This window comes from Sturnus vulgaris, chromosome 2 (assembly GCF_052056855.1).
Source record: "Sturnus vulgaris isolate bStuVul1 chromosome 2, bStuVul1.hap1, whole genome shotgun sequence".
Taxonomy (NCBI): domain Eukaryota; kingdom Metazoa; phylum Chordata; class Aves; order Passeriformes; family Sturnidae; genus Sturnus; species Sturnus vulgaris.
The window spans coordinates 110310731-110334603 of NC_142244.1; the positions used below are offsets into that span (position 1 = coordinate 110310731).

At 35.0% G+C, this 23873-nt stretch overlaps 1 protein-coding gene across 1 annotated transcript in view; it reads right to left on the bottom strand.

Annotated features, from left to right (window-relative positions):
• CFAP47 (cilia and flagella associated protein 47) overlaps window positions 1–23873 on the bottom strand; it is a gene marked incomplete at its 5' end in the record, with an annotated part of 257080 nt that overhangs the window by 23211 nt on the left and 209996 nt on the right. Inside the window, 4 exons of the mRNA XM_088159355.1 lie at window positions 543–714; window positions 12236–12388; window positions 15075–15166; window positions 15777–15936. Of these exons, the coding sequence (XP_088015481.1) occupies window positions 543–714; window positions 12236–12388; window positions 15075–15166; window positions 15777–15936 (577 nt within the window). The remainder of the gene's footprint in view (window positions 1–542; window positions 715–12235; window positions 12389–15074; window positions 15167–15776; window positions 15937–23873) is intronic.

Consider the following 23873-nt stretch of genomic DNA (forward strand, 5'->3'; position numbering starts at 1 on the left):
AGGTTCCTCTTAAAGAAGGGAGATGTTCTTATGTAAATCAAAGCACATACATCATTTTCCCCATCACAATTACAAAAAAGGTGAATAATTTTCTGTGGATCATTGTTACTGGGGCAGTAGGAACTAATTTCAAATTCAAACCGGTCAAAGTTGCACACAAATATGCACACATGCTTGTCCAGGAAAAGTTTTCCAATACTAATAGACCATTTTGATTGTATGTTCTTTTTATGAATTATGAGAACAAATAATTTTCATTGGAAGTCTTTCAATACTCCAGTGTTTAGAAGTAAAACGATGTACACACAGACTATGGAAGTAACTCAACAGAACCATCTCACAGGCACTGAAAAGAAACACTCAGTTTTAACACCAAAAATATCATGCAGAGAAGCAGCAAGGGAGAAAATTTAAATTAGTAAGTAGATCTCAGAGGTAAAAACAAAGTGAGGAAAATAATTCAGGGAAATTATTATGGAAGTAAGAGTGACCAGACAAGATTTCATTACATTTTCCTTTGGTAGTAAGGAACAGAATCTTACCTCATTGGTTTGCTGGGTGCAAACACTACATTAAAGATCAGTGTTACAATTCTGGATTCTGTATCCCATTCTTTTTCAACCAGCTGCATACCAACCAAAGATTCAAGCTGAGATCTAATTTCATCTGATTGATATTGCAATTCATACAGAAACTCCAGTGTTGCAGGGGAACCTAAATGATACAGGAGAAAAATATCAGCCTGTGTGTGCTATAATTTCACACGGTTGGCTCAGTGTTACAATTCTTCCATTTTTTACTAAAAATGACAAATAAATAAAACTAGCAATTATCTAAAACTTAAGTGATTTCTTTCTGACTGCATAACAAAAGCTTCCCATTTCATATGAAAGGCTTTACGGTTTCCAGCAAAATAGAAGCTGGAAAACTTATCTGGGATATGTGAATCATAATAGTAATGTTGCCCTGGCTGGTGAGATATTTCCAGTTCATCAGCCAAATGAAAATTTCATAATACTCTTTTTGAGTAATGCCATTGGGACAATTGAAAAAAAAAATCATTAAGGACATCAATGCCATTGATGGCTGCAAGCCTGAGAAACAGAATAGAGAGAAATAGTGAAGAAGTCACCAGCAGCCTCTTCTCTTATTCCCTGAAGCAGCTATGAAAAGGCCAAGTAGTAATGACATAAAAATAAACAGCTGAGCTTCTTGAATCAAATGTCTCCTCCAGCTGTAATAAAGGAAACTGAGATATTCAGTATACAATAGTAATTTAGGCACAGAAGGGAACATTTCTATGAGGAAAAGAATCTCAAGCTGCTAATCCATTTAAAAGTTTTACACATTTTATGGATGAGAAGTGTTTTAACACAAGCACTAACTCCTACAGGAGATTTCACTTTACTATGGCCACCTATCTCAGGGCACATTTTGAATTTGCACAGCTGAGTACAAATGTACAGAACTGCTGTGTGTACATCCCTGTCCACATATCCTGGCTGCATAGTGCCAGGCAGCTGCAGAGTTAATTCCCAAGGCCTTCTCACTCAGAATTCTAAAATACAGATGACAGATTTGTTTATATAAAAAGTCCAAGATACAACGTTAGAGGAAAGCTTAGTTTGGTACTGCCAATCTGTAAAACCACCCAAATTTAAGTGAGTATGGAGATGTCTTCCCACACGTTTAGTCCTTTGTCCTTCTCTGAAATGCACAATTTCCTCTTCCCACTTCAGCAGCTAACAGGTGGCATGAACTTTTGCTTCATTTTTATAACACAAAGATTAACTCTGAGAAATGTAGCAGCTTATACTGAAACATTTGTAACTCTTTAAAGTAGATTGTTCACAGACCTCTGTACAATATATACCAGATTAGAGTCACGCAGATTTAAGCAAAGTATCATGACCAGCATATGGGATTATCAATCATAGTAGATTATATACACACTGAGTACCAAAATACAGGATTTCCATTTATTGATCCATGTATACAGGGACTTCATTTTAAGAAATATAATCTGTTAAAATGAAATTCAACATGAAAACTTTTTCCTACAGTCTAGAATATTTAGAACCATCCTGCATTGTTTCATGCTTGCTGTTTTTCCATTTGAAAAATGTAATGTTTACGTCATGCATTCAGATTTCAACACAGCCCAAGGCTTTTAGGAGTCATCCTTGACAAATGCTAGAACATGAAGATTCAGATGCTGACAATCAATGGAAGACAAAGGACGACAAAATCTGGAGCATTTCACAGTGAAAAAAAAAAAATTGCAGTTGTTGAGCAGATGCTTCTTTCAGCAGTTATATCACAGAATGCTACTCAGAAAAGCTTATTTTATAGTTCAGGTGCCAGGAAGAACTGCATACTGCTTTTAATATCCAGACATTTGGGTTTGGTTTGACATATATATATATAACTTCTTAGTCAGAAGCAATTAAATATTTTTTTTTTCTGTTCCAGGCTGTTTGGCAACCTGTTCTATGCTTATATTAAGTAATTAGTTAAAAATATTTTATACTTCCAACATTTAAAGAAAAAATTATGCTTTTATGAATGCCAATATTTGGAACCTTGTTATATTGGTCCCTTCAGCTCATTTTGATCTAGACTGCTGATCTAGTTTAGCACTGCTGAAAAATGTGAAACATAGTTATATTTTTCATCACAGCTGCCCTGAAGACTCCTATATTATCATGCTATGGGAATTCTCTGTGAAATGTTAATATTTTATTCTAGGAATCCTGTAATACATGTGCTGCCTAAATAAACTGGCAGAACCTAGAAGAAAAAAAAAGGTATTAAACAGATAGGAAATTATTCAATTTGTGAAATATTCAGAGTTCTCTTGACTCTTAGAATTTCTGGTTTCAATTAAAATGGCTGAAGATATAAAACATGGAGATAGCACTAACACTTTCTTTAAAGCAAAGTCAAATACAATATAACATACTGCTCAAATAGGCCTTGACCCTTTAGGCCCAGCTCTTTGTACTCTTTCATTCAGTTTTCTCTTCATTTCAGTTCCGTTTTCTTTTTAAAAAACATCATTTTTAATACAGGTAAAATTCTTGTTTTATCTAATGCAAGATGTAAAATACACATGCAAATATAAAAGTATACCCCAATTAATCCACTCATGTTCTGTAAATAGAGAGCAGCAGGGAGAGTTTTAGCCATATCTGAATCAACACAGAGATATTTATCAATCCAAACACTGGGAAGATATAGGCATGCTGTTTATATTCAGCTAGTTAAATCTAGGGAATAGAAATTCTGATTATAAAAATATATTACTTCTGCCTATTTTCTCAGTAATATTTTGCCCTTTTTAAGTAAGAAAAGAAAATATATTCTGAGGTAATTATTCCAAGACATTTTTTTTTTTAATCATTAAACATTTCTTCTTTTGAAAGGCAATTAATCTCTGTCTTCAAGTGTTTTCTTTTGTGTAAATAAATATTTCTAAAAAGGTAGTATGCATTTAAGCAACACTTGTGTATGCAGAGCTACTGAAGCACTTATGTTTAAAAGGAAACCAAGATTTTCAGCTATACTGTACTATGACTTGCCTGTCATTTATTTACAAGTGCCAGTAAGGACACTGCTTCAGAAGCTCTGGAATAAAAGTGTTGGGGTTAGTTTAAATAGCCTCAAGAAGATGAAAAGATATAGACCACTTTTTAAAAAATATATTTGATGACTCCTAAGACTTACAGCATGAAAACTCCAAGGATTTTACACTCTGGGCATACAAATTGGTGAAGTGTTAATTTCTGTGACTGCTAGATTTACTGTAAAACTAATGAATAGATGCATGAATCTAAAATTAATGCATGTAAAATTTAAAGAACTATTCCAACAGGTTCACAAAATAGGAATCTTAGAAATTTAAATACCATTTTAGTGGAAAAAAACCTGTTTTCAAAGTTCAAAATAATTAATAACAAAGAGATTTGTAGATGGGCCTATTACCTACAGAAAGGCCCACTGGGTATTTCTGACCTCAGAGTTTCACGGTGTCAGGAGAGAAGCATTTGTACCTCCCTCCTGTTTCTGAAAAGTGAGCGTTTGATTTCACTGAGGACCAGCTCATTATACACTGCATTTCCTGATGATCAAATCTCATGGCCAGTGTCCTGGGAGGCTGCAGTCCCTGTGGATACCCAGGGGGATCTGCCTGTCTGAGCTCCCCACAAAGCGCTCAACCCGCGGCACGCCTGGTGACATGACCATGGCAAAGGGGAGCATCTCCCCCAGGGACCCCTTTACTTCCACACTGTCTCCCATTTCCAATGAGGCAGATGGAAATTAAAACTGTGATGGAAACATGCTCAGACTGCAAAAGTGCCTGTCCTCATTGCAGATGCTTTTCCTTGGATGGATGCAGTAAAACAGAGATGCAAGTGAATTCACTTAACTGCTCTTATTTGCAGTCATTTCATAAAGCAGGGAAGCACAATCACCAAATACAAACATGTAATTAAGCCCAGGCACTCATAAATTTGCAGTTTCATGCTTTGCATAAACCAGATTAATTATTTTCACTTGGTGCTGAATGTAACATACTGCACTCTGATTTTTTTGCTGGTTCTGATAATTTTCCAAGGCTGTGACCATTGTGGCCATGACACCTAAGAAAGATTTCCTCCTCTCTTGATTTAATAGTCCCCAAACTGCTAACACAGAAACTACAAAAACAGGAGTTAACTACTCATTTCTACCAGGCATCTGGCATCTAATCTTCACCTTCCAAATCTTTTGAAATATCTTCCTTCATAGCCCCTATCAAGTCTCGTCTGACATTTGTCCTTTTGCTGTTTCTCCACTGTCTTCCAGGAGTTTTCACATAGACACTGCTGGAACTCAGCAGGCACTGGGGTATGAACATTAAATATGTAGTTCTGCCTCTCCAGCAAAAGTAGAGGCAGAAAGAAGACATAATTGTACAGCAGATTAAATAATTTTAATCCTGTTTTCAAGTAAATATTCAAATAAACAGCAAAAAGTGAATTTCAAGAGTAATAAATGAAAAAAGTAAAAAAGTTTAGTGGTCAAGAACATCCTAACACTTAAGTAGACATGAGGCAGGTAGTAAGACATGAGATCTCAACTGAAAATTATATATCTGTGTATATATGTATGTATGTATATGTATGTATGTGCATCTCAGTGTAAAATATCACAACTAAAGGATAATAGCAGCAGAATAAACAAATTGCATAAAAGCCCCCAAAGACCTGGCTGTAGTTAAATATGCCTTTCACCAGATTTCTCCATTATATATGGAGCTTATATTACAAATATAAGCAAAGACAACATAACTTTACTAAATCCCAGACACCAAATTAAACTCATAGAAATGAATGGATAAAAAAGCTGATCTCCTTCTGTTGATAATGAAACTATTGATCCTCATAGGAATTTAATGAAGTTGTCAACATAGTTCTGCATCTATGTCTTTATATCTCTTCTCTGCAAGTTTTTCTCTTTCTATATCCAGCTAAAAACTTTCATCCGTATCTTCAAGGCTCTGCAAAATTCCACTCTTATCCACATCTTTTTTTACCCTGCATCCCACTGCCTAATTCCTTAGCAACCGACAGGAATGCTTCTCTCCTAAATTTTCTCTTACATTCAATTTTTCTGTTTCCTAACTTTTTCAAAACACTTCTTTAAAAGAGTTTCCTACTTCTAAACCAAGTTTCTACTGTAAAGAAGCAGCAAAAAGCATTCCCCCCAGTTTTTTCTTTTTTTTTTTTTTTTTTTGAGAATGTGTTACTTCAAAACACTGCATAGTTTAGTGAATTAAATGGAAACTTGTGAATCCATTTCATGTATATGAAAAACATGGTGTGCATCTAGTATTGTTCCTTGCAGCTTGTTTCCATATATTCTCTCTCTCTCTGAATCCTTTTTTCACCAATTCTCTTTTTACTCTGCCTCCATACATCCCTTTCAATGCTTACTTTATTCTCATATTACTTGCATAGTAAGTTGAAACGAAAACCTCAGAAAAATCAAAAGGATTCTTTTCAGCCCAAAGTATCTCACCTTATTTGCTTTCATCTTTCTATTCAGATTTGTACACTATCCTATAAATTCCTGCTGTAAAGGAAATACAATTTATTTCTTCATAACCATTATAATCCTTTTTCAACAAGTTCCCTTTTTAATTTAACCATGTCTTCATTTAGACAGAAACTTTGGCAGATAAAGATCACATCTGTACGTTGGCACAGAAACATCAAAGCAGCTTCTTCAGGAACATCTCATTATTTAGTCTTAATTCACACAGATATTATTTTTTCCATGGTATCCAGAGTAATTTGCCTCACTTTCAATGTTGCCCATAGAAATCAGTAACAACTCAAGTTGACTTTTAACCTAACCAGTCTATTTGAATTGGCACACACAGAGGCTAAATTGAAAACCCATGTCACCATTTTTTCAATAGTTCTTGACAGTTTTACACTGTACTATGGTCTATCACAAAAGCATGCACTTTTTATCTTCTGGCTTTTTTTTAATATACAAAAGTGAGCCACAGAGAGTGGAATACAGCACTTGATCACCAAGGTCACATTCATTTGCCTCCTTTTCCTTACCCAACAGATTGAATTCAGTTACACGTAAAACAGAACATCTATCACACAGGGTAGTGTAAATTCCTCTACTATAAGACATTTCATCTCGTGGGAGGTACCCACTTGTGCTATTTTTTGGATACAAATCAAGTTTTAGAATTAATAAAAGTTTTGCATAGTAAATTTCTGAGGTTTCCCTCTTGTCTTCCACAGCTGGCTTGAAGAAAGAGGGATGGTTCAAGGTTATCACTTCATTCAAAGTTCTGTGGTGATTCTATGTAACTTCTATTTACTTGTCTTATACTTTCAATATCTACCTGTATCTCCAAAGCTTCACATCAAATTGTTCTTAAACTGTCAAAACAACACGCCTGAGGCAGTAATTTATAAAGACATAAAGTTTTGCACATTCTACAAAACAATAGGAGAAGTTTGTTGGGGAATTTTTTTGTCATGTTCTGTTGGAAATGTGTAGCGTGGAAGAGATGAAGGAGATCTTAGCGATAATAACTTCATTTTCTGTAAGAACCACAAAACTTGAACAATGCAACTTCAGAGACAGAAGACAAGGACAAAGAATTTTATCACAGAAATGACAATGGGCTGCAATAACCTGGAAATGGAAGAGCATTTGGGATAGGCTTGTTGCATGCATATGGTGTTTTACTACAGTGGCCGTCAGATAAATTTTCTGAGGCAAATTTAAGTGCATAAATCCTCTGCTTTTCTATGACAAAAAGCATTCAAACACAGCTGAGGGATAGAAGACCACTGTCCCAGAAAAAAACTAAGAAGTTTGCATCTTAAGGGGTTTGACTAGCAATGCTTTGTTGGTGTCCCATAAATAATGAGAAAATCATTCAGAAAAAAGTGGGAATTAATGCAGACAGATCATTGTTAGGTGTTATGATGTTCCAGAAGAACAGTTAAGGTCCTATAGAGCTGTGTTGGCCATGGATCTGATTTACAGAAGCTTCCCCAAAATATCTTTACAAAACAAGGGTGTAGTGGTTCTGTTTCTATTGGAGGTAAGGCTTCCTGATCACCCAACCAAAGAGATTACAGGAAATTCTGTGAGCAAGAAAGGGGAGAAACGGCAATCACAAATATATAGAATTAAAATAATTAATACACTCTCCTAGCTAACTATATTGACTAAGTATTTCTTATCCACTAGCTCAAATAATTTTAAGGGATATCTATTTGTGTGTTCTTGTTTCAGACATTACTGGGGTTATTCAATCAGTTCTTTTGGACTTCTCATGTTTCCTGGATCTACATCATACTGAAGAGTAGAACCTGGAAGAATTTAATTATTTCTGGGTTTATATTATTTATTGTTTTGGCAATTTTGTGAAGCTTAAAAAATAACTTCAGATCAGTTTATAACTTACCTGGTTCCCTTTAAGTGTTGAATATTTAAAGTAAGCATGATTTTGCATAAGTATCAGAAAATAATTTTAATTACTTTGATGATGATGATGATGACAATTCTCATTCCTAAGGCTTACAGATTTTAACATTTTATAAAATGGCAAGGAAACAGAAATGAGTGACTACTGTAAACAAAAATAAAAGCAGTTCCCAACTGCCTGCTCACAATTCACGAGTTCTTTTTTTTGCCAGTATTTGTTGCTATTGTTCTAGTTACATTAAGAAATGGAAGTAGGAGGGTTTACTCATGAGATAAAAAATTGTGCTGTATTTTTTTCTCTTTTTTAATGGACCCAGTGATAGCCTTGTGTACCAACAAGAACTATTTCACCTTCTTCATTAAAATGCCTTGCATTATTTCAGTTCAATAATGGAAATAAACAATACATCAAATCTTTCCCATGCTTCACTCATAAATAAAGAAGCAAGCAGGCATATGCAAACAAAAATTATGTAGTTGACAAAATAATCCATCTAAGACTTTCAGTTCTCTTCTGATGCTTTATACTTTGAATTTTAGTTTTCTGGTTTCCATCAGGATTGTCACCCCTAACAACAAAGCAATAATACATAACAAAGTGTCTCAGTTGTTGGTTCACCTCCTTGTCAACAGTTTCATTTTACCATCGATCACTACTTTCATCAACTCTTAATCCAAAACAAACACTTTGTTATCCCTTCTTTTATTTCTTGCATAGGAAAAAAAATCTAATTTATATAGCTATAATTTTCCCATCCTCAAGGATAATTTCAAAAATAATGCCACAGTTATTCTGACAATAAAGAAATGGCTTAAGTAGGATATAGGGCCATCTTCATCATTATTATCCTCTTCATACTGCTTTCAATATTAACCTGCTACACTTTATCAGCAATCACATTAACATCTCTGGATAAGAGATCAAGTCTATAAAGACACCTTGTCTCCAAAGATTTGTTTGGTCATACCCAATTTTATTGACCTTTTATCTTAAAGGTGAGCTCTTGATCCAGATCCATCACATTAAATGGGAATTTAGTGTAATCCATACCACTGGCTAACACAAAATCCTGCTGGGGATGGAAAAAAGCTTTTTAATATGTTTGGATATGTTTTTATTCTTTGCTGGTTTCAAAGAGATGCTTTAATGAAATGAAAGAAAATAGAGCCTTTTGCATAATCTGTAGAGTTTCAGGAATATTAAGTAGTTGCTATAAAGGTTTTATAAACAGTGAAACAAAGGGTACAGATACACTCTGTATAATGGATGCCAATGTACATTATGGATTAGCACATCTGGAAAATGTTATTTCACTCTCAGGAGCAGTTGAACTGTCCATCTGTTTAGTCTGAGTTCAGAATGTCTCTAAAACTTGGTCATAACATAAACCAAGCTCATACCTGTGCTACCCCACAGAACCTGGGCAGCACTATTCCCCTTCAAGGTAACTGTCATGAAACCTTCCCAGAAATAAGAACCCAGGAGCAAGTAGCTAAGATCAGCTGCTGGGCTCTGAGGAGAGCTATGAATTAATAAAGATGAGGGAAGTTAATGAGAAACACTCAGCCCTCATGGTTGGCTTATGAGATTAACTAAAGCAATTGAAAGGGAAAGGTTACACAAGGATCACTACAAACACACGAAGTTGTGAATGTCAAATGTCAGTCAAACATCCATAACTGATTTGCCAATGTTTTAATTTTTTTTAGAAGATTGTGGAAAATTAAACATGTTTGTATTCTCCGCTGAATAGTCAAAACTAGGAAAAAAGCAAACTTAACACTTGTTTGGATGAATCTCAGCTCTTAAATTTCCTTTACTGCAAAAGATATCTTTATAGCCATATGTAAGAAAACAGATGAAAAATACATTTAGGGTGAAAATATGCATTTAATGCAACTGAAAATTATTTTTTAAAAGGGATATACTGTATTTGCTATATCTCAAATATTAAGCTTTCATTATTTGATCCTGGAACTTTACTGACATCTGAACAAGAAACTATGTCATTGAGGCTAAGTATTTAGATTGCACCCTCTTTCTTAAGAAATTGTAGTAGCTTTCTGTGTTAAAAGCACTTCTCTGCATTGGATGAAATTGAAGTTTTTATGTAAAAGATGTGCTTGGATATTTTTCACTTTACATGAATTTATACTTGTCCAAATAATTTAGATACTGAAGCACAGTATTAGCTGCTTAAATCTGATCTGCCAGTAATTATCATCATTTATCCCTGGGTGTAAAAACTGCTTACTACACATCACACAGGCACTCTGATGAATCACTCTTTCAGAAGAGAAAAAAATGAAGAACAGTGTGCCAGACTGTTATCTTAAAGGTTTAGTCTTTTATTTATGTTATTACTGGTAGACTGCAGAAAGCTCAGATAGTACCATTTAACTTGCTTCGTAAGAGGCCTCAAATTCATCTATCAATAATGGCATTAAAATGTCACTGAAAACTATGAAAAGCACAGTGTTAAAAATGATCTTACTACCTATGGTGTAAAGCACTTCGTTACCAGACTTCTTACTTAAAAAGATGCAATGCCCCAAATCAATGTCTTGTAGCATGTGCAGAAGCCAGTGTTAATAAATTATTCCTATGAATAAAACAAGAACTAGACATCATGAATCTGCAAGACTTTCAAAATGCTGTCTCAGCTTGCTCACTGCACGTTCTTCTTGTCAATTCAGACACCACCATTTTGGAGGGAAATAGCCCAGGTGTGTTTAAGGCAGCCCACTCATGTGCAATCAGCCAAAAATGAGCTAAATCTGTTACTCTATGATTAAAAAAAAAAAAAAAAAGGGCCTTTGTATCTTAATGGACAGCTGTTCTCAAAAGGCTGAACAAAGTCTTATAATAGTATTTACAGTTTTCCAAAGAGGAAAGAATGTACACTATGTACACTGACAACTCCACATCTTTTTGCTTTACTGAATTTACCACTATGACTTTGTAATATGGGAGTGTAAGATGATAATATGCCCAGTTATCTTTGTCACTGCAATATAAGTAAATATAAAATGTTAAAAAGTAATTATTAATATTAGCCAATCAGTAAACATACACTATGCAAGCTGTTTTTGACAGTTCAACTTCAGATCTCCTTCTATTTTAAAAGCTTTCAGAAATAAAATCTGTTTAAAGATCTGGACAGTAATTGCTGATATGAGATTACATTGATCAGTGTGCAGAGTATGTGCATGTTTGCATGAAAATTTGCCTTCTAGGAAGAGTGTAATGCATCTTGATTTACCTTTTACAGCTATTCACTTTTTCTGCTGTTTGGCAGGATATTTTCTGTAATGTGGTATTCCTGCAAAGCCTTTGTTGGAACAGACTGTAAATGGCAGAAATGGGACACAAAAGCCAAGTTTGCCTGCCCTTCCAACTGATTACATGATAGACTGCAATTATTTTCTGTAAACTCATCTTTTACCACTTTGAACAAAGCCAGAGTACAGGTGAAATCCCTTCTCTCATCTACAGCTAAATTAAACACACATTAGTCTGTCTCATGTGTCATAATTTTTAAATAACATTCTCCTTATAAAGGAGGATGACTTTGAACCCAAAATGGAATGTTAAGTTTCCAAGGTGCAAAATTTTCAAATTTGTTGTAGTGAGTATAACTGATAACAGAAATGCTGATGATATAGCAGTAACAAGCATTCTTTCCTTACTACTTCTTTGGTGCACCATTCTGTTTCAAGGAGAGGTATATTTTGAAAAGCTGCTGTATCTGAATAAATTGATTTTCACTGTATTCTCAGCAGATTAACAGTAAGTGGAAGCTATCTTTTTACAAAGCTTTATCACTTCTTTCAAAAAGTCCTCCTTCTTCAATCCATTCTGATACCAATATTGACCTGCTGATGGGAATGCATCTTATAAACCTGCAGATAAATGTCTCCTGGCAATGCTTACACAGACGTATTTTTTCTAACTGAAGACTTTGGGCTCTCTTTTAAAGGAGAAGTTGTGTATATGCAAGCCTCACATGTAGGCTAAATTTTAAAAATGGGAAGGTTTAGGTTCACTGATGCCTACAGCTGCAGACTAAAAGTTAAACAAATAAATACCCTATACTTGCAAATTCTAGAAATATCGACTGGGAAAATTTGCCTAAACCTCTTATTGTCATGGCAGAGCTGCACTTCTGCTGATGTACTTATTTGAAATTTTCCTAAAATAGTATGATATCAAAACTATTCTTACCATCAGTGACTTCTGGGGCGTTGGACGACTCATCCTTATCAGCCACAGCAGAATTCCCTGCCTCAAGCCCAGCAGTGGCATCAGGCAATATTCCAATCAGCAGCAGCTCCACTCTCTGCTCCAGTCTCTGCCTGGCCTGACAGCGTATCACAACTACAGAAAAGCAAAAACATCTCATTTGCAAAGTGCTGGCATCTTGATTTTAACAAAGCAATTAAACACAGAAGCTAAATGTGCTTAGAGAAAGACAGAATTCCAGTAAGGAGCAAGACAACTGAAAGACTTTCCCAACCTCCACTTTTTATTGTTTTGTTGTGGTGAAGTAGTATAAAATATTGCTAGACAAACAGAAATCTGTTCAATTTGCTCCCAACAGCACTTGCAAATTTCTCTCTTGTCTTTAATCATGAAATTTCTAGAGATCTCTTAGAATTTCCATGAGGGAGAGTTACTGAAATAGTTAAACACACATCTTTTTGTTTAAATGTATGACCGTATATTTTAAAATAGATTAAATTTTCTGTATTTCACTAGTTTACCAAATGTTTCATATTAGTGTGCATATTGTGTCATTTTCTGTTCTACAGTTCATCTTGCTACCAAAATTGATTTTACATTTTCTCTTTCCTAAATGGCTAAGTAATATTTACAAATAAAATTCAGATGTATCTAGGATTTGACTGGACAAGTCCCTGAGCAAGCTACCCTTGAGCAGGTGCTTGGATTGATGACCTCCAGTGGTCTCCTCCAATTAAAATTGCTGTATGCTTCTCTGACTCTACACTCTACAGGAATTAAAAGAATATTCCAGATGATCCTCCATTTGTAATCACTTTTATAAGATAGCCAAGGTATCATCTACTTAACATGTACTACATGGGTTGTGACCACTGATCATTTTAATTAGTCTCATGAGATAGAAAGCCAAGTGACTTCTAGAAGTTTAAGTATATTAAGATGCAAATAAGAATGACCCTAAAATGAACTTCCTAATATACCAGCCAAGCAGTTTGTGGTTTTGACACAGAAACTTGTAGCCTCCAGGCAATTCTAATAAATGTCTGCATTAAAAGAGATTATGATACTCTTTTGGTCATTATTTAAAATATTTTTTTAAGTAGATATCTTGTTATTACCTGCTTTGGATTTACACATTACAATGTAAGTTTTCTAAATGCTCATTTTTAACTGAAAACCATAGGCTTTCAGAATCAAGGTAGGAATGAAAAATTCCATAAACACAAACACCTATTTCTGTTTTCTGGGACATTCTTGAAAGACCTAGTTTTTCCTTGGGGAAAAAATATTACCTCAACATAACATGCTGATGGCCAAAGAAAAATATGTATTCAAAATTAATTCAATGCTTTTTTATGTATTACAAACATTTATTGAACATAAACTAATGGATAACATAAATATGCTACAATTTAGTTTTGCTGCTTTAAAAAAGCATTTAGGAATTTAGAACCACCTGGAAGGAGGGTGTAGCCAGGTGGGGGTCAGTTTCATCTCCCTGTAATAAGTGACAGGACAAGAAGAAATGGCCTCAAGTTGTGCCAAGGGAGGTTTAGATTGGATATTGGGAAACATTTCTTCATGGAAAGGGTGGCCAGGTGATGGAAAAAAGCGCCCAGAGAACTGGGGGAATCATCACACCTGAAAATATTCAGACAGGAGAGATGTGGAGGTGCTGGGTTAATGGTAGGACTCAGTGACCTTAGAGGTCTTTTCCAGCTTTAATGATTCTGTGATTTCAATGAAAGCAACAGCCCAATAAAAGGGAGATTTATCTTGAAGAGTGCCAGTGAATTACACAACAGCTTTAAATAACACAACAAACATGCACATTAATATACATTGTTCTAATGCTAATGAGACTCATTAAAGCCATCGTTTTGGGCAACAGTTGATTACATGATAATATTCTCTTTCATTCCTTAAGGTATTAAAGTGCAAATTGAAGAGATGAAAGTTCTAATTAATACCACATCATTGGCATTTGTCTACAAGTAGAGTCCTTAAGCAATATAAATTAATGACAGTACAAATATCTATTTCTATGTTTTTTCCAGAAATTTTTTGTGTCTTGATACCTTTAATGTAGAAAGGTATTATATTCACTTATTCAGTCAACAATAGGTAAGCTGAAAGGACAAGCTGGTATAGAACTGGTCCCACCTCTACACATCAGGCTGTAGTTTCAGGGTTATAGATTTAAAAAGCTGTTTACAACTTCCTGTTTCATAGATCTGGAATTATATCACACCTTAAAAATACAGATGGCCAAATATATAAGCATTTACTATCCCCAAAATAAGCAAGAAACCTCCAAGAATGTCACTCAACTTTTAATGCAACTTTACTACTCAGGAGGAAGGGGAAAACTTACTGCTATTCACACTACTTTATATTCTGGTTTTGATTAAGACATGAAATTCAAGGCTGAGAGAAGCAGCAAACATCTGCTCCAATATTTTGCACCCTGTAGACTCTTCAGAAGGGTGTTCTGGGTGTCCAAGAAGAAGTCTACCCTTGAGTCACTACTTTGTTCAGCTTACCTTCAGTTCTCAAACTCGGGATTAATTGGGACACTGAAGGGCATAGGCCTTAAGATTTACAACTGTCCCCAACTCCTTTTATCCACAGTAAGAACAAAGTAACAATCTAGATATGCTTTGGAAGTGGGAGAAGATTTTATTTTTAATATGTGATTTTATCTTTTTTTAAGATATAGCCAAGTACAGCTGCAAATTCTTCTGATCAAGCAGGTGAGAATACAAATGACTATTTGATTTTCTTAAATATATTGTTCAAGGTTTTTTCAAGAATTACCTACCTGATTTCTGCTGTGGTGCTTCAGACGTTCCATTAATCGGATAGATCCAGAGTATTCCCTGAGTTTTCCCATTCTCTGCTACAGTAACATTTCTAGAAAAATAAGAGTATCACTTAGACTGATGAAAATTCTCCTTCCAAATTAATCTAGACTTAAGAGTTTTTGGGAAGGTTAGACTCTATATGCTGTAATTCTAACCATATCTGAGAAAAATATTAAATTAAATTCAGCTAAATATATCAGCTATAAATTATACCGGGTATAATTTGGATCCACTTAGTGTATTTGAATATTATAGATCTGAAAATATTTGGCCTGATCTGCATAACGTCAGGTTCTGCAGTTTATGAATTTCATAAAAACATTAGGATGTTAGAATGAGAATCACTATCCCAAATATCTTGAAAAAACAGAGGTACCTAAGAGATTTCATTCGCCCAATATCCATAGCTGCACCTGCAGCCAGTTCTTTACATTTTCTTTATTTAAAGCAAGAATAGGTAGGTATTAAAACAGACAGAAATCCTACCCTGGATCTGCATACTTTGCAGGGTACATTAAAAGCTTTTGATGGATACCCACTGCCCTCAAAATCAGACACTGGACTGCCCTTGGGAGCTACACATGAATAGTCAATGGGATAAATGATGATAGGATTGAGCATCCTCAACTACTTTTTCTTTTCCTATTAGAATAAATTACCTGTTTAAGTGTGCATTTGATTTAGCAGTAACCACATAAGGCCAGTTTTCACCATTTTCCCTCATTACATGAATTACCACCACTGCTTTATAAAATTTCATTTCAGTTGGCATGAATAATACAGGGATTTCCAGTTTTTCTTTTGGAGCTAATCGGATTCCTGCAAGATGGAACAGATTATTATGACATTTTGAAAGTTTTCAAAATATTTTCTGTCATTTTACTTGCATCTTTCCCTTTTTCTTTTTTAATCACTGTTTAACTTTTTATAATATTGTATGGTTTTCCCAGTAAAAGAAATCAATTTTACCCTGCCTTTGCTACAAAAAAAATCCAAAACAAAAACCACAACTAAGTGAATGTCCCACATTTAATATTCAGAGATCATGTGTAACATATGCATGTCTATACCATAATTTTGTAGGGCTTAAGTCATGTTATTTTCAGCTGTGGGTTACATCTGTGAGTAATAGTGCATAAAAAAGATCAATCCAAAAACAAATGCTTACATTCAAGACAACTGAAATATATTTAAAAGAGCCTTCATTATTATTATACAAACCATGTCTTTTATGTATGATTTCTTATCTGATTGATTTTGCTGTTAAAATAAAAAACAAACTAATTAAATTTATGTTGTCTGTAAGGAAGGTAGCCTGATATTTTGAATCTTTAAGGGCCTTTTTCCAGTGACTTGTCAGTCTGCCAAGTGTTAGAACATCTACCTCACTTACTCAGAAATAATCGAAAGATTACACAGAATAGAACAAGTAAATCAGTCTTTTAGCTATAAAGCTCTTTGTTTGAAAAGAATTCTTGGAATTTGCCAGAAATGACACCTCAGGGTTAGGGTTTCAGCTTTAATTCTATCTGCAGAAAATGCTTAGTTATGAAGAACTACTCCTACATTAGGCTTTGAATCAGTTTTTGTGATAGTATTTCACACTTTCTACAATGAATACGAGGTGATGCAGTTCTGTGGGTATAATTCCCTGAGAATGACTGGATCAGCTGGAGTCACCCTGCCTGGGACCTGCAGCACCCTCCTGGGATTGCTTCTTTGATCACCACACGTGGATTTGTGCTCAAAAATTGTCAGCAGGGAAATGTCACCTGGTGCTACAAATGGTCACCTTCCTACAGCCAAAATTCCTCGAGGGTGAAGACCTCAGTGCTGAGAGTTGTAGAAGAGTGAGTGGTAGGGGAATTATAATGCACTCTTGGGAAGGACAAAATGAAAAAAAGGTGGATGCACAGAAGTTTGGAAATGAGGGTGGAAGTGCAAAGAGACTGAGTAAAATTATCTCAGAGGGGAACACTGAAATGGCCAGAAAGACAAAAAAAAAGGGAAGGAGAGAAAGGTTTGAAAAACAGCTCCCCAAAACATAGAGCAAGGGTCTGGACTCCTCATCTGCACTAATTCACCACCATCATTTAATCATAAAGTCTACGGGTATTAAGCTTTTTGATAGAAGCTGTCTTGAATTAAAATAAACTAACCAAGTTAAGATGGGAAAATCAATCTTAAATTAGGAAAGTTGGGAATATTTAAAACCACACAACTCTGCAGGATTTCTACCTCTCCCAGTCAAAAATGCCTCAGAACATCAAATATAGACCACTGCCTCACTTTACTATGAATGTGAAAAGCTGTAGGAAATTCTTACCTAAATATACCTGAATTTCCATATGTAAGAGGTTTATCATATACTAATTATGAAAATTAACCAACTACTTTGCATTTGTGATTGCTTCATTCTTGTGTATTTGTAGAAGTTCATCATGGCAAGAGCAATTTACCTTTGAAATAATTACTTGAAAAGTTTTGTATCATGAAAGAGCTTGAAAATATCCTAATTAAAAATCTATACAATGTTAATAGCTAAATGAAAAAAATAAATTATTTTCTTTCTCATTTTGACAACGTTTAAGATTTTTCTTTAGATCTTTAAGGCATTATCTATCAAGCCCATAGCCAAATATATACATATAATGTTGGCAACCATATGGTTGAAGAGAAAATCTTTTAAAATTAGCAACTCATTTTTAATCCAGTATCTGAAATAAATAAGCTGCATAGTTGCAATACCCCTGAAGACATCTGAACTGGGATCCATCCCTCTGGATCAGAAACCCACTACAGCACTGACAAACTATTCTCCCCCAGTGAGAGTCAGTTCTCTGCTGGGATTTGCCCAATTTGGGCTTACTCTGATCTAGTTGAGACAAAGGCATGTAATATCTTTAAAACAGAAGAGTATACTTCAGGATAAATTTGCAATTAGATTGCCTTGAATCCACATATACATGGATATCAAAATAATGTAAACACTTTGTAACACCATTACAGCAAATCCTTAAGTTTCTTTTGCAAAGCTTTTAACAGATGGCAAATAGAATAGACTGTAAACTTATAACTAGTTATATACATTACATAGATATTTTGAACTGTAGCATAATTATGCCTGTTACAGGACAGAGCCCCTTGGGGTTTTTTAAATAGATTTTAATACAGAATACATATGATAGCATTCTGGGTCATTCTGGCAGAAAATTTGTTATTAAAGATCATGAAAAGACAAATTTTATAATATTGCTGTTGAAACAGACTGCATTCACATTTTTAATAAAAAATCTTCCTAATAGGAGATGTTCATAATAAGGGTAATTTTATATCACCAAGCTTGCCTGAAGCTGTCAACTAACCAACTGATCATTAACTGCTAATACAGATTTATTTCATTATGATTTTGGCTAGTTAATAAGATAAATAAAATAGGCCTAATGGCAAAAATAATTTGCTTTTATTTTTTCTTTCCCATTTAGAGAATGTGGGCTAGCACACAGAAAATAGCTCTGTGTACAACTTTAATAAAAATCAGTGTTACCTGCTCCTATTTGCCTGGGGACCTCAAGTACTCTGCCAGGGATACCAAAAATTAATACCAATGGCTGATCCCTTGTCTTTGTGTAATTATTTTACTGCAATGAGTATCCACAAATTCTTTTCTGAGAAATCCGCAGCAAGCCCCTTTTCTGAACGCATGCACATCACATTTGGTAAAAAGCTTTGGATCAGATTTTGATAATATCTCACTCCTCTTTCACTGTCCTACAGCCCATTAGGAAAAAGCAAAAGTTAGCAGAGTAAGCTCAGCTGACCCTTTAAAGACTGAAGGCATCTGACTCAAACCAAGGGCTGCAATTGAGCCAAGTGCCTTACAAAGAGTGTATGGAGCTCTGCACACTCCCTCATTTCATTTTTAGGTAACCTTTTGTTAAGCCTTGCCTCTAGCTTTCCCAGAGGCTGCTGGAGAACACTGCTGGAGAACACTGATTCTGTAAAAGATTCCTCAGGCACTGAGCCTAGAACACAGAACTGGATTAGATAATAAATCAAAATGAGTGTATTTCAAATTCCTGGCTACAATTCTTTGGGACATTGCACTGTGGTTGAGTTTGTGTAACTTCTGTGTCAGCCCTAGAAAGCTCAGCACTGTGAGAGCTAAAATTAAAGCAGCAGTGGATGCCCATAGCTGGGATGTTATTTGGAAGAAATACAGATGGGTAAAGAAGCATTTTTTGCCTCTACAGTTGGTTAGGAAAAATGTTAAGAGCAAAAATACCAGGCAGTGCCGTGGTGATAAAATTGTGATGGAAGGGAACAAAATATTCGCAATATGTCAGCCTCCCATTGAACTTAACCTAAAGCCATATATTTTTTTCATATTAGTAAGGTGCTTTGCAGGTAAAATTTCTAGATGTTGAAGTGCATCTCCCTAATGCACTGCTCTTAATTCTGTAGCATCTGAGTGCCTCCCATTGATTTTACCCTGAAGAAAAGCACTCAGTTCAGTCTCCTTTAATTGAAAAAGAGATGAGACAGAGCTCAGAATATCTTGTTGAAGTCTCATGAAGAATCATTTAGAGGGGGCACTTTTATTTGTTTGTTTGTTTGTTTGTTTTCTTGATAGTTTCTCCATAAAAATTACTATAGCAGCATTTCGATTAAGCCCACAGACAGCTCTGCTAAAATTAGCACTGGCCATGTAAATGTCAACCCAGAATAATTAGGTCTGTTTCCTCACATTATCCTCAGAATCTGGAAAGGGCAAGCTCCAAAATATTCATAGACAGCAGCTGGGGAATTATTGCTAATTCCTTCTCAAGGAACTCATTGAGAAAAGGAGAATTGATATCAGATAGTAAAAAGTGCGATATTGCCAGTGCACCAGTATCTGAAATGCATAAAAAAAGTCAGGCCTAGGTATTAATTTATTGTCATCTGCTGGAAGAGATAAAATCCTGGGTCACATACGAAAACTAAGATCTTTTATAGAAGCTCTCCCAGAAGTGTTTCATTGCTAAATCCCAAGAGTTTAATAAAGAACAGACAACATATCTGCCTTGACTCTTATTAAGGGTGGGTTCATTTTTGTTTGCATATTTTTCTTTTTTTTTAGTGCTTCCAATGAGGCTGCTTGAATTTTTTATTCCCTTTCATTAAAACACAATCACAATCCCTTGTTATGGATGCTAATTAAAAAACTGTGAGAGTAGAAGCCTGTGCTAGTTTTGCTACATCAGTATTATAATCATCAGTCTCAATGAGTAAATACAAATAAAATTTTCTAAACGGGTAATCATCAGACAATAGCCAAGAGCCTCCATCTGTGGAGATATTCAAAATTTGACTGGATATGGTCCTGGACAACCTGATGGAGATGAGCTTGCTTGAGCCACAGAGGGTTAGGATGGAAAAAAATTATCTCAAGAGGTTCCTTACCACCTAAACAGGTCTGTGGTTCTGGAATTCTAAGGTCATAATAGATTACTAGGCTTTGTCTTGTTTCTGTTTTTAAGAATTCATATAAAATGCATCCTTGTTTGCAAAACCAGACACAGATATTTTTCTCAGTGAATTGTAGGTGATATGAAAAACAGTGCACCCTGCAAAGTGAAAGCATGAAGGCAAGAACAAGATATCACCCTGACATAATTTGATTTTGGGTGCAATTAAAGACAAAAAAGCAGGATACTCCTATTTGCATCTTGTCTGGGACAAATAAAATGGAACATAATGCACTTCAAGATATTTCAAGGTCCATATAAATAGCTAAGTAAAAGAACTAATAAATTAACCATGCATAATGCCAAAAATTAAATTTACCTTATCCCATATTTTGATATTTACATCATCATTTTCCTCCCCTCAGTAAAGTTCATTTAGGTAGGTGGGGTGCAAGAGAGGTTCCTTTCACAGATGGTCCACAATGATTGCATTTCTAGGGCACTCTCTGCTGCATGAATTATGGATACTTACACCAAGAGATAAAATCATTTTTTCCCTTTCCTCTGGCAGTTTTACAAAATTCCAGAATACTTGAAGCTGGAATGGACCTCTGACAGATAAATGGTCCAATACCTCTCTCCAAGCAAAGTCACCTACCTGCACCATGTCCAAAAAGGTTTTGAACATTTCCAAGGATGAAGACTCTATAATTTTTCTGGGCAACCTGTTCCAGTACTCAATCTTCCTTGCAGTAAAAAAAGCATTCTCTTTGTTCAGATGAGAATTTCTGTGTTGTCTGTCATTGGGCACCACTGAAAAGAGCTCTTTTTCCATTCTTTTTGCACCCTCCCTTCTAGTACTTATGCAGAATAACAAAATTCCTCTGAGCTGATAAATTACTTAGTTGTAAAAGTTAAGTCATGAATATGCAGCTCAAATGCTAATAAACAATTTCACAAATGACTGGTTTAAACTTTATAAGTTGCTTTAAGAAAGACATGGCACAAATAAAGGCTTCACAACATCACTACCATAAGCACACAATAAAATGTATTAGAACATGTTTATAAGATTTGTTCACCATTTTATGGATCTTCTGTTAATAGTATTTTGCATACTTCTGGCAGAGACCTGGATTATTTAATTAAGAGATTTCATTTAGAATTTCTTTCTGGTATAAAACAATGGGTACAAGTTAAACACTTGCTATTTAGATTAAAATAAATGGATTGAGAACAGGGCTCAGTAATTAAATATGTTATTTAATGTAATTTATTTTGTTTTTTAAATGAAGCATGTCTTAAAGGCCAAGTATAAAGTTTTCCTTCCATTTATAAAATTATCCTTCTCTAACTAGTAGCTTACAGTGCAGTTTCAGTAAAAATCAAAACAATTATTTTGACAGAAACACCTATTATATATATTTCTTGTTGAAGTGCAGTAGCAACTATGCTTACAATGGTGAAACACATTGAGGAAAAAAATGTTGCCAAGTACAGTAATTCATTTCTCTGCTGACAACCAAAACAAGCAAAATCACATTTAAGATCTTTAACTTTGAGAAAACTTAAAAAAATACATTTAACAGAGATCATGAAAGCCACATTCTCTTATTGAGACTAAATAAAAAAGATTTTTAAATCCCAACATAAAATTACCACGTCATATATTTCACAACAAAGTCTCCATCACTTCTCAATCACATCTGATTATAATTTTTGATGTAATAATCTTCTGCAGTAATACAAAAAATCATGTAAAATCCTAAACTGATTTATCATAGACCACCCCTCTTATCTCTGAGCTCTGACACCTGCAGTTTTGCCTTCAGGTAGGTATTACAGACCTGTCTAAAAATCAAATAAAAAATGGACCACCATTCATATAGGTGCCACATTCAATTATATTTTACATCTCTGCACTTGTCTTGACACCATGAGATATCCCTGTAATTTTCCTTCAGAGGTGCTGGGGTGATGGGCTGGGGTTCATTCTACAGAAATCCAGTCGGGTGGCACATCAGGAAAGACACATCCTAATGAAGGATATGAGAACAGGAAGGAAGCAAGGCTGAAACCAGCAGTACAGAGAAACACGGGGCAAATGTCAGGGAAAGAAAATCATCGTAAAGCCAGGGAATAGTTCAGCAATAGGGATGGAAAAATGAACAAACCAAGCACCTGAGGAACAGCAAAAGGGTTACAGGCATAGATAGTAACTCCCAAAATGAAGCCACAGAAGCCAAATGAAGCAGAGAGCAGCACGTGTGGAGAAGGCCAGACTGTTATAGTAAAGTCATTTGGCAGAGGCAATGCTGAAGAGATAAGAGTAAGGAGTGAACAATTATCAGGAATGAAAGTAGTAAGCTTCCTATTTATCCTATTGTCCAACATCTGTTCTAAAACTTCATGATGGACTGACAGGTTCTCTTGCTTTCTCCTTCCAAATCTTTTCTTTCCTAAGAAATAATCTGACAGTTGGTAGATCTACCCCATCCTCCTTTGATCAGTTCATATATTTAAAAATTGTTTATCATCCTTATTTTCCTGATGACAATTTTATGTTGATAAAACTCTGTAGATCATCCTGGCATCCAAAACCTAAATGTCTGCAACATACTAATGTCTTAGGTCCACAGTCACTGAAAGCAGGAGGCAAATTTGAAAGTCAAAGATGCAAAACCTCCTCCAAATCAGCACTGTAAAAGATGCAATACTACACCTCTTCTCTGAGTGATTCTATTTGTGACAGAATAAACAATTGAAAAGTAAAAACTCAGCTATGGCAGGTCAAATACAGCTAAATATTCTTTCTAGTTCTTTACATTTGTAAGTATAATTGACATTCTCAAGAGAGATTGATAGATAAGGAGTTATATAGAAGAAAGACCATAAACTCAGTGTGGATGGAGAGTGCTGAGCTGAGTGGAGTGATAAGGTGGCCATAATTTTAAAAACAGTATCTTACATTTTCTACTTTGGTAACAGAAAATCTACACCCACACCACCTCTCTTGCCCCTCTGGTACAGTGCTTCAGTTCTGTGTATATCAAAACACCCTAACCACAACCTGCCTAAAATCTCAACAAAGTAGAACATCACCACACACATATTTTGAAAATGCCAGAGACATACAAGAAATGGCATATGCATCTTAAACAAATGTGACTTTCAATTTAGTACCTAGTCATAAAAAATCTCACCAAACTTTGTACTTTCTCTTTTAAGAAAAGTTAATGCTACCCTAAGATAAAGTACTAGCAAGTAAATTAAGACTATGACAACTTCCCTATTTCTTAATCTTTT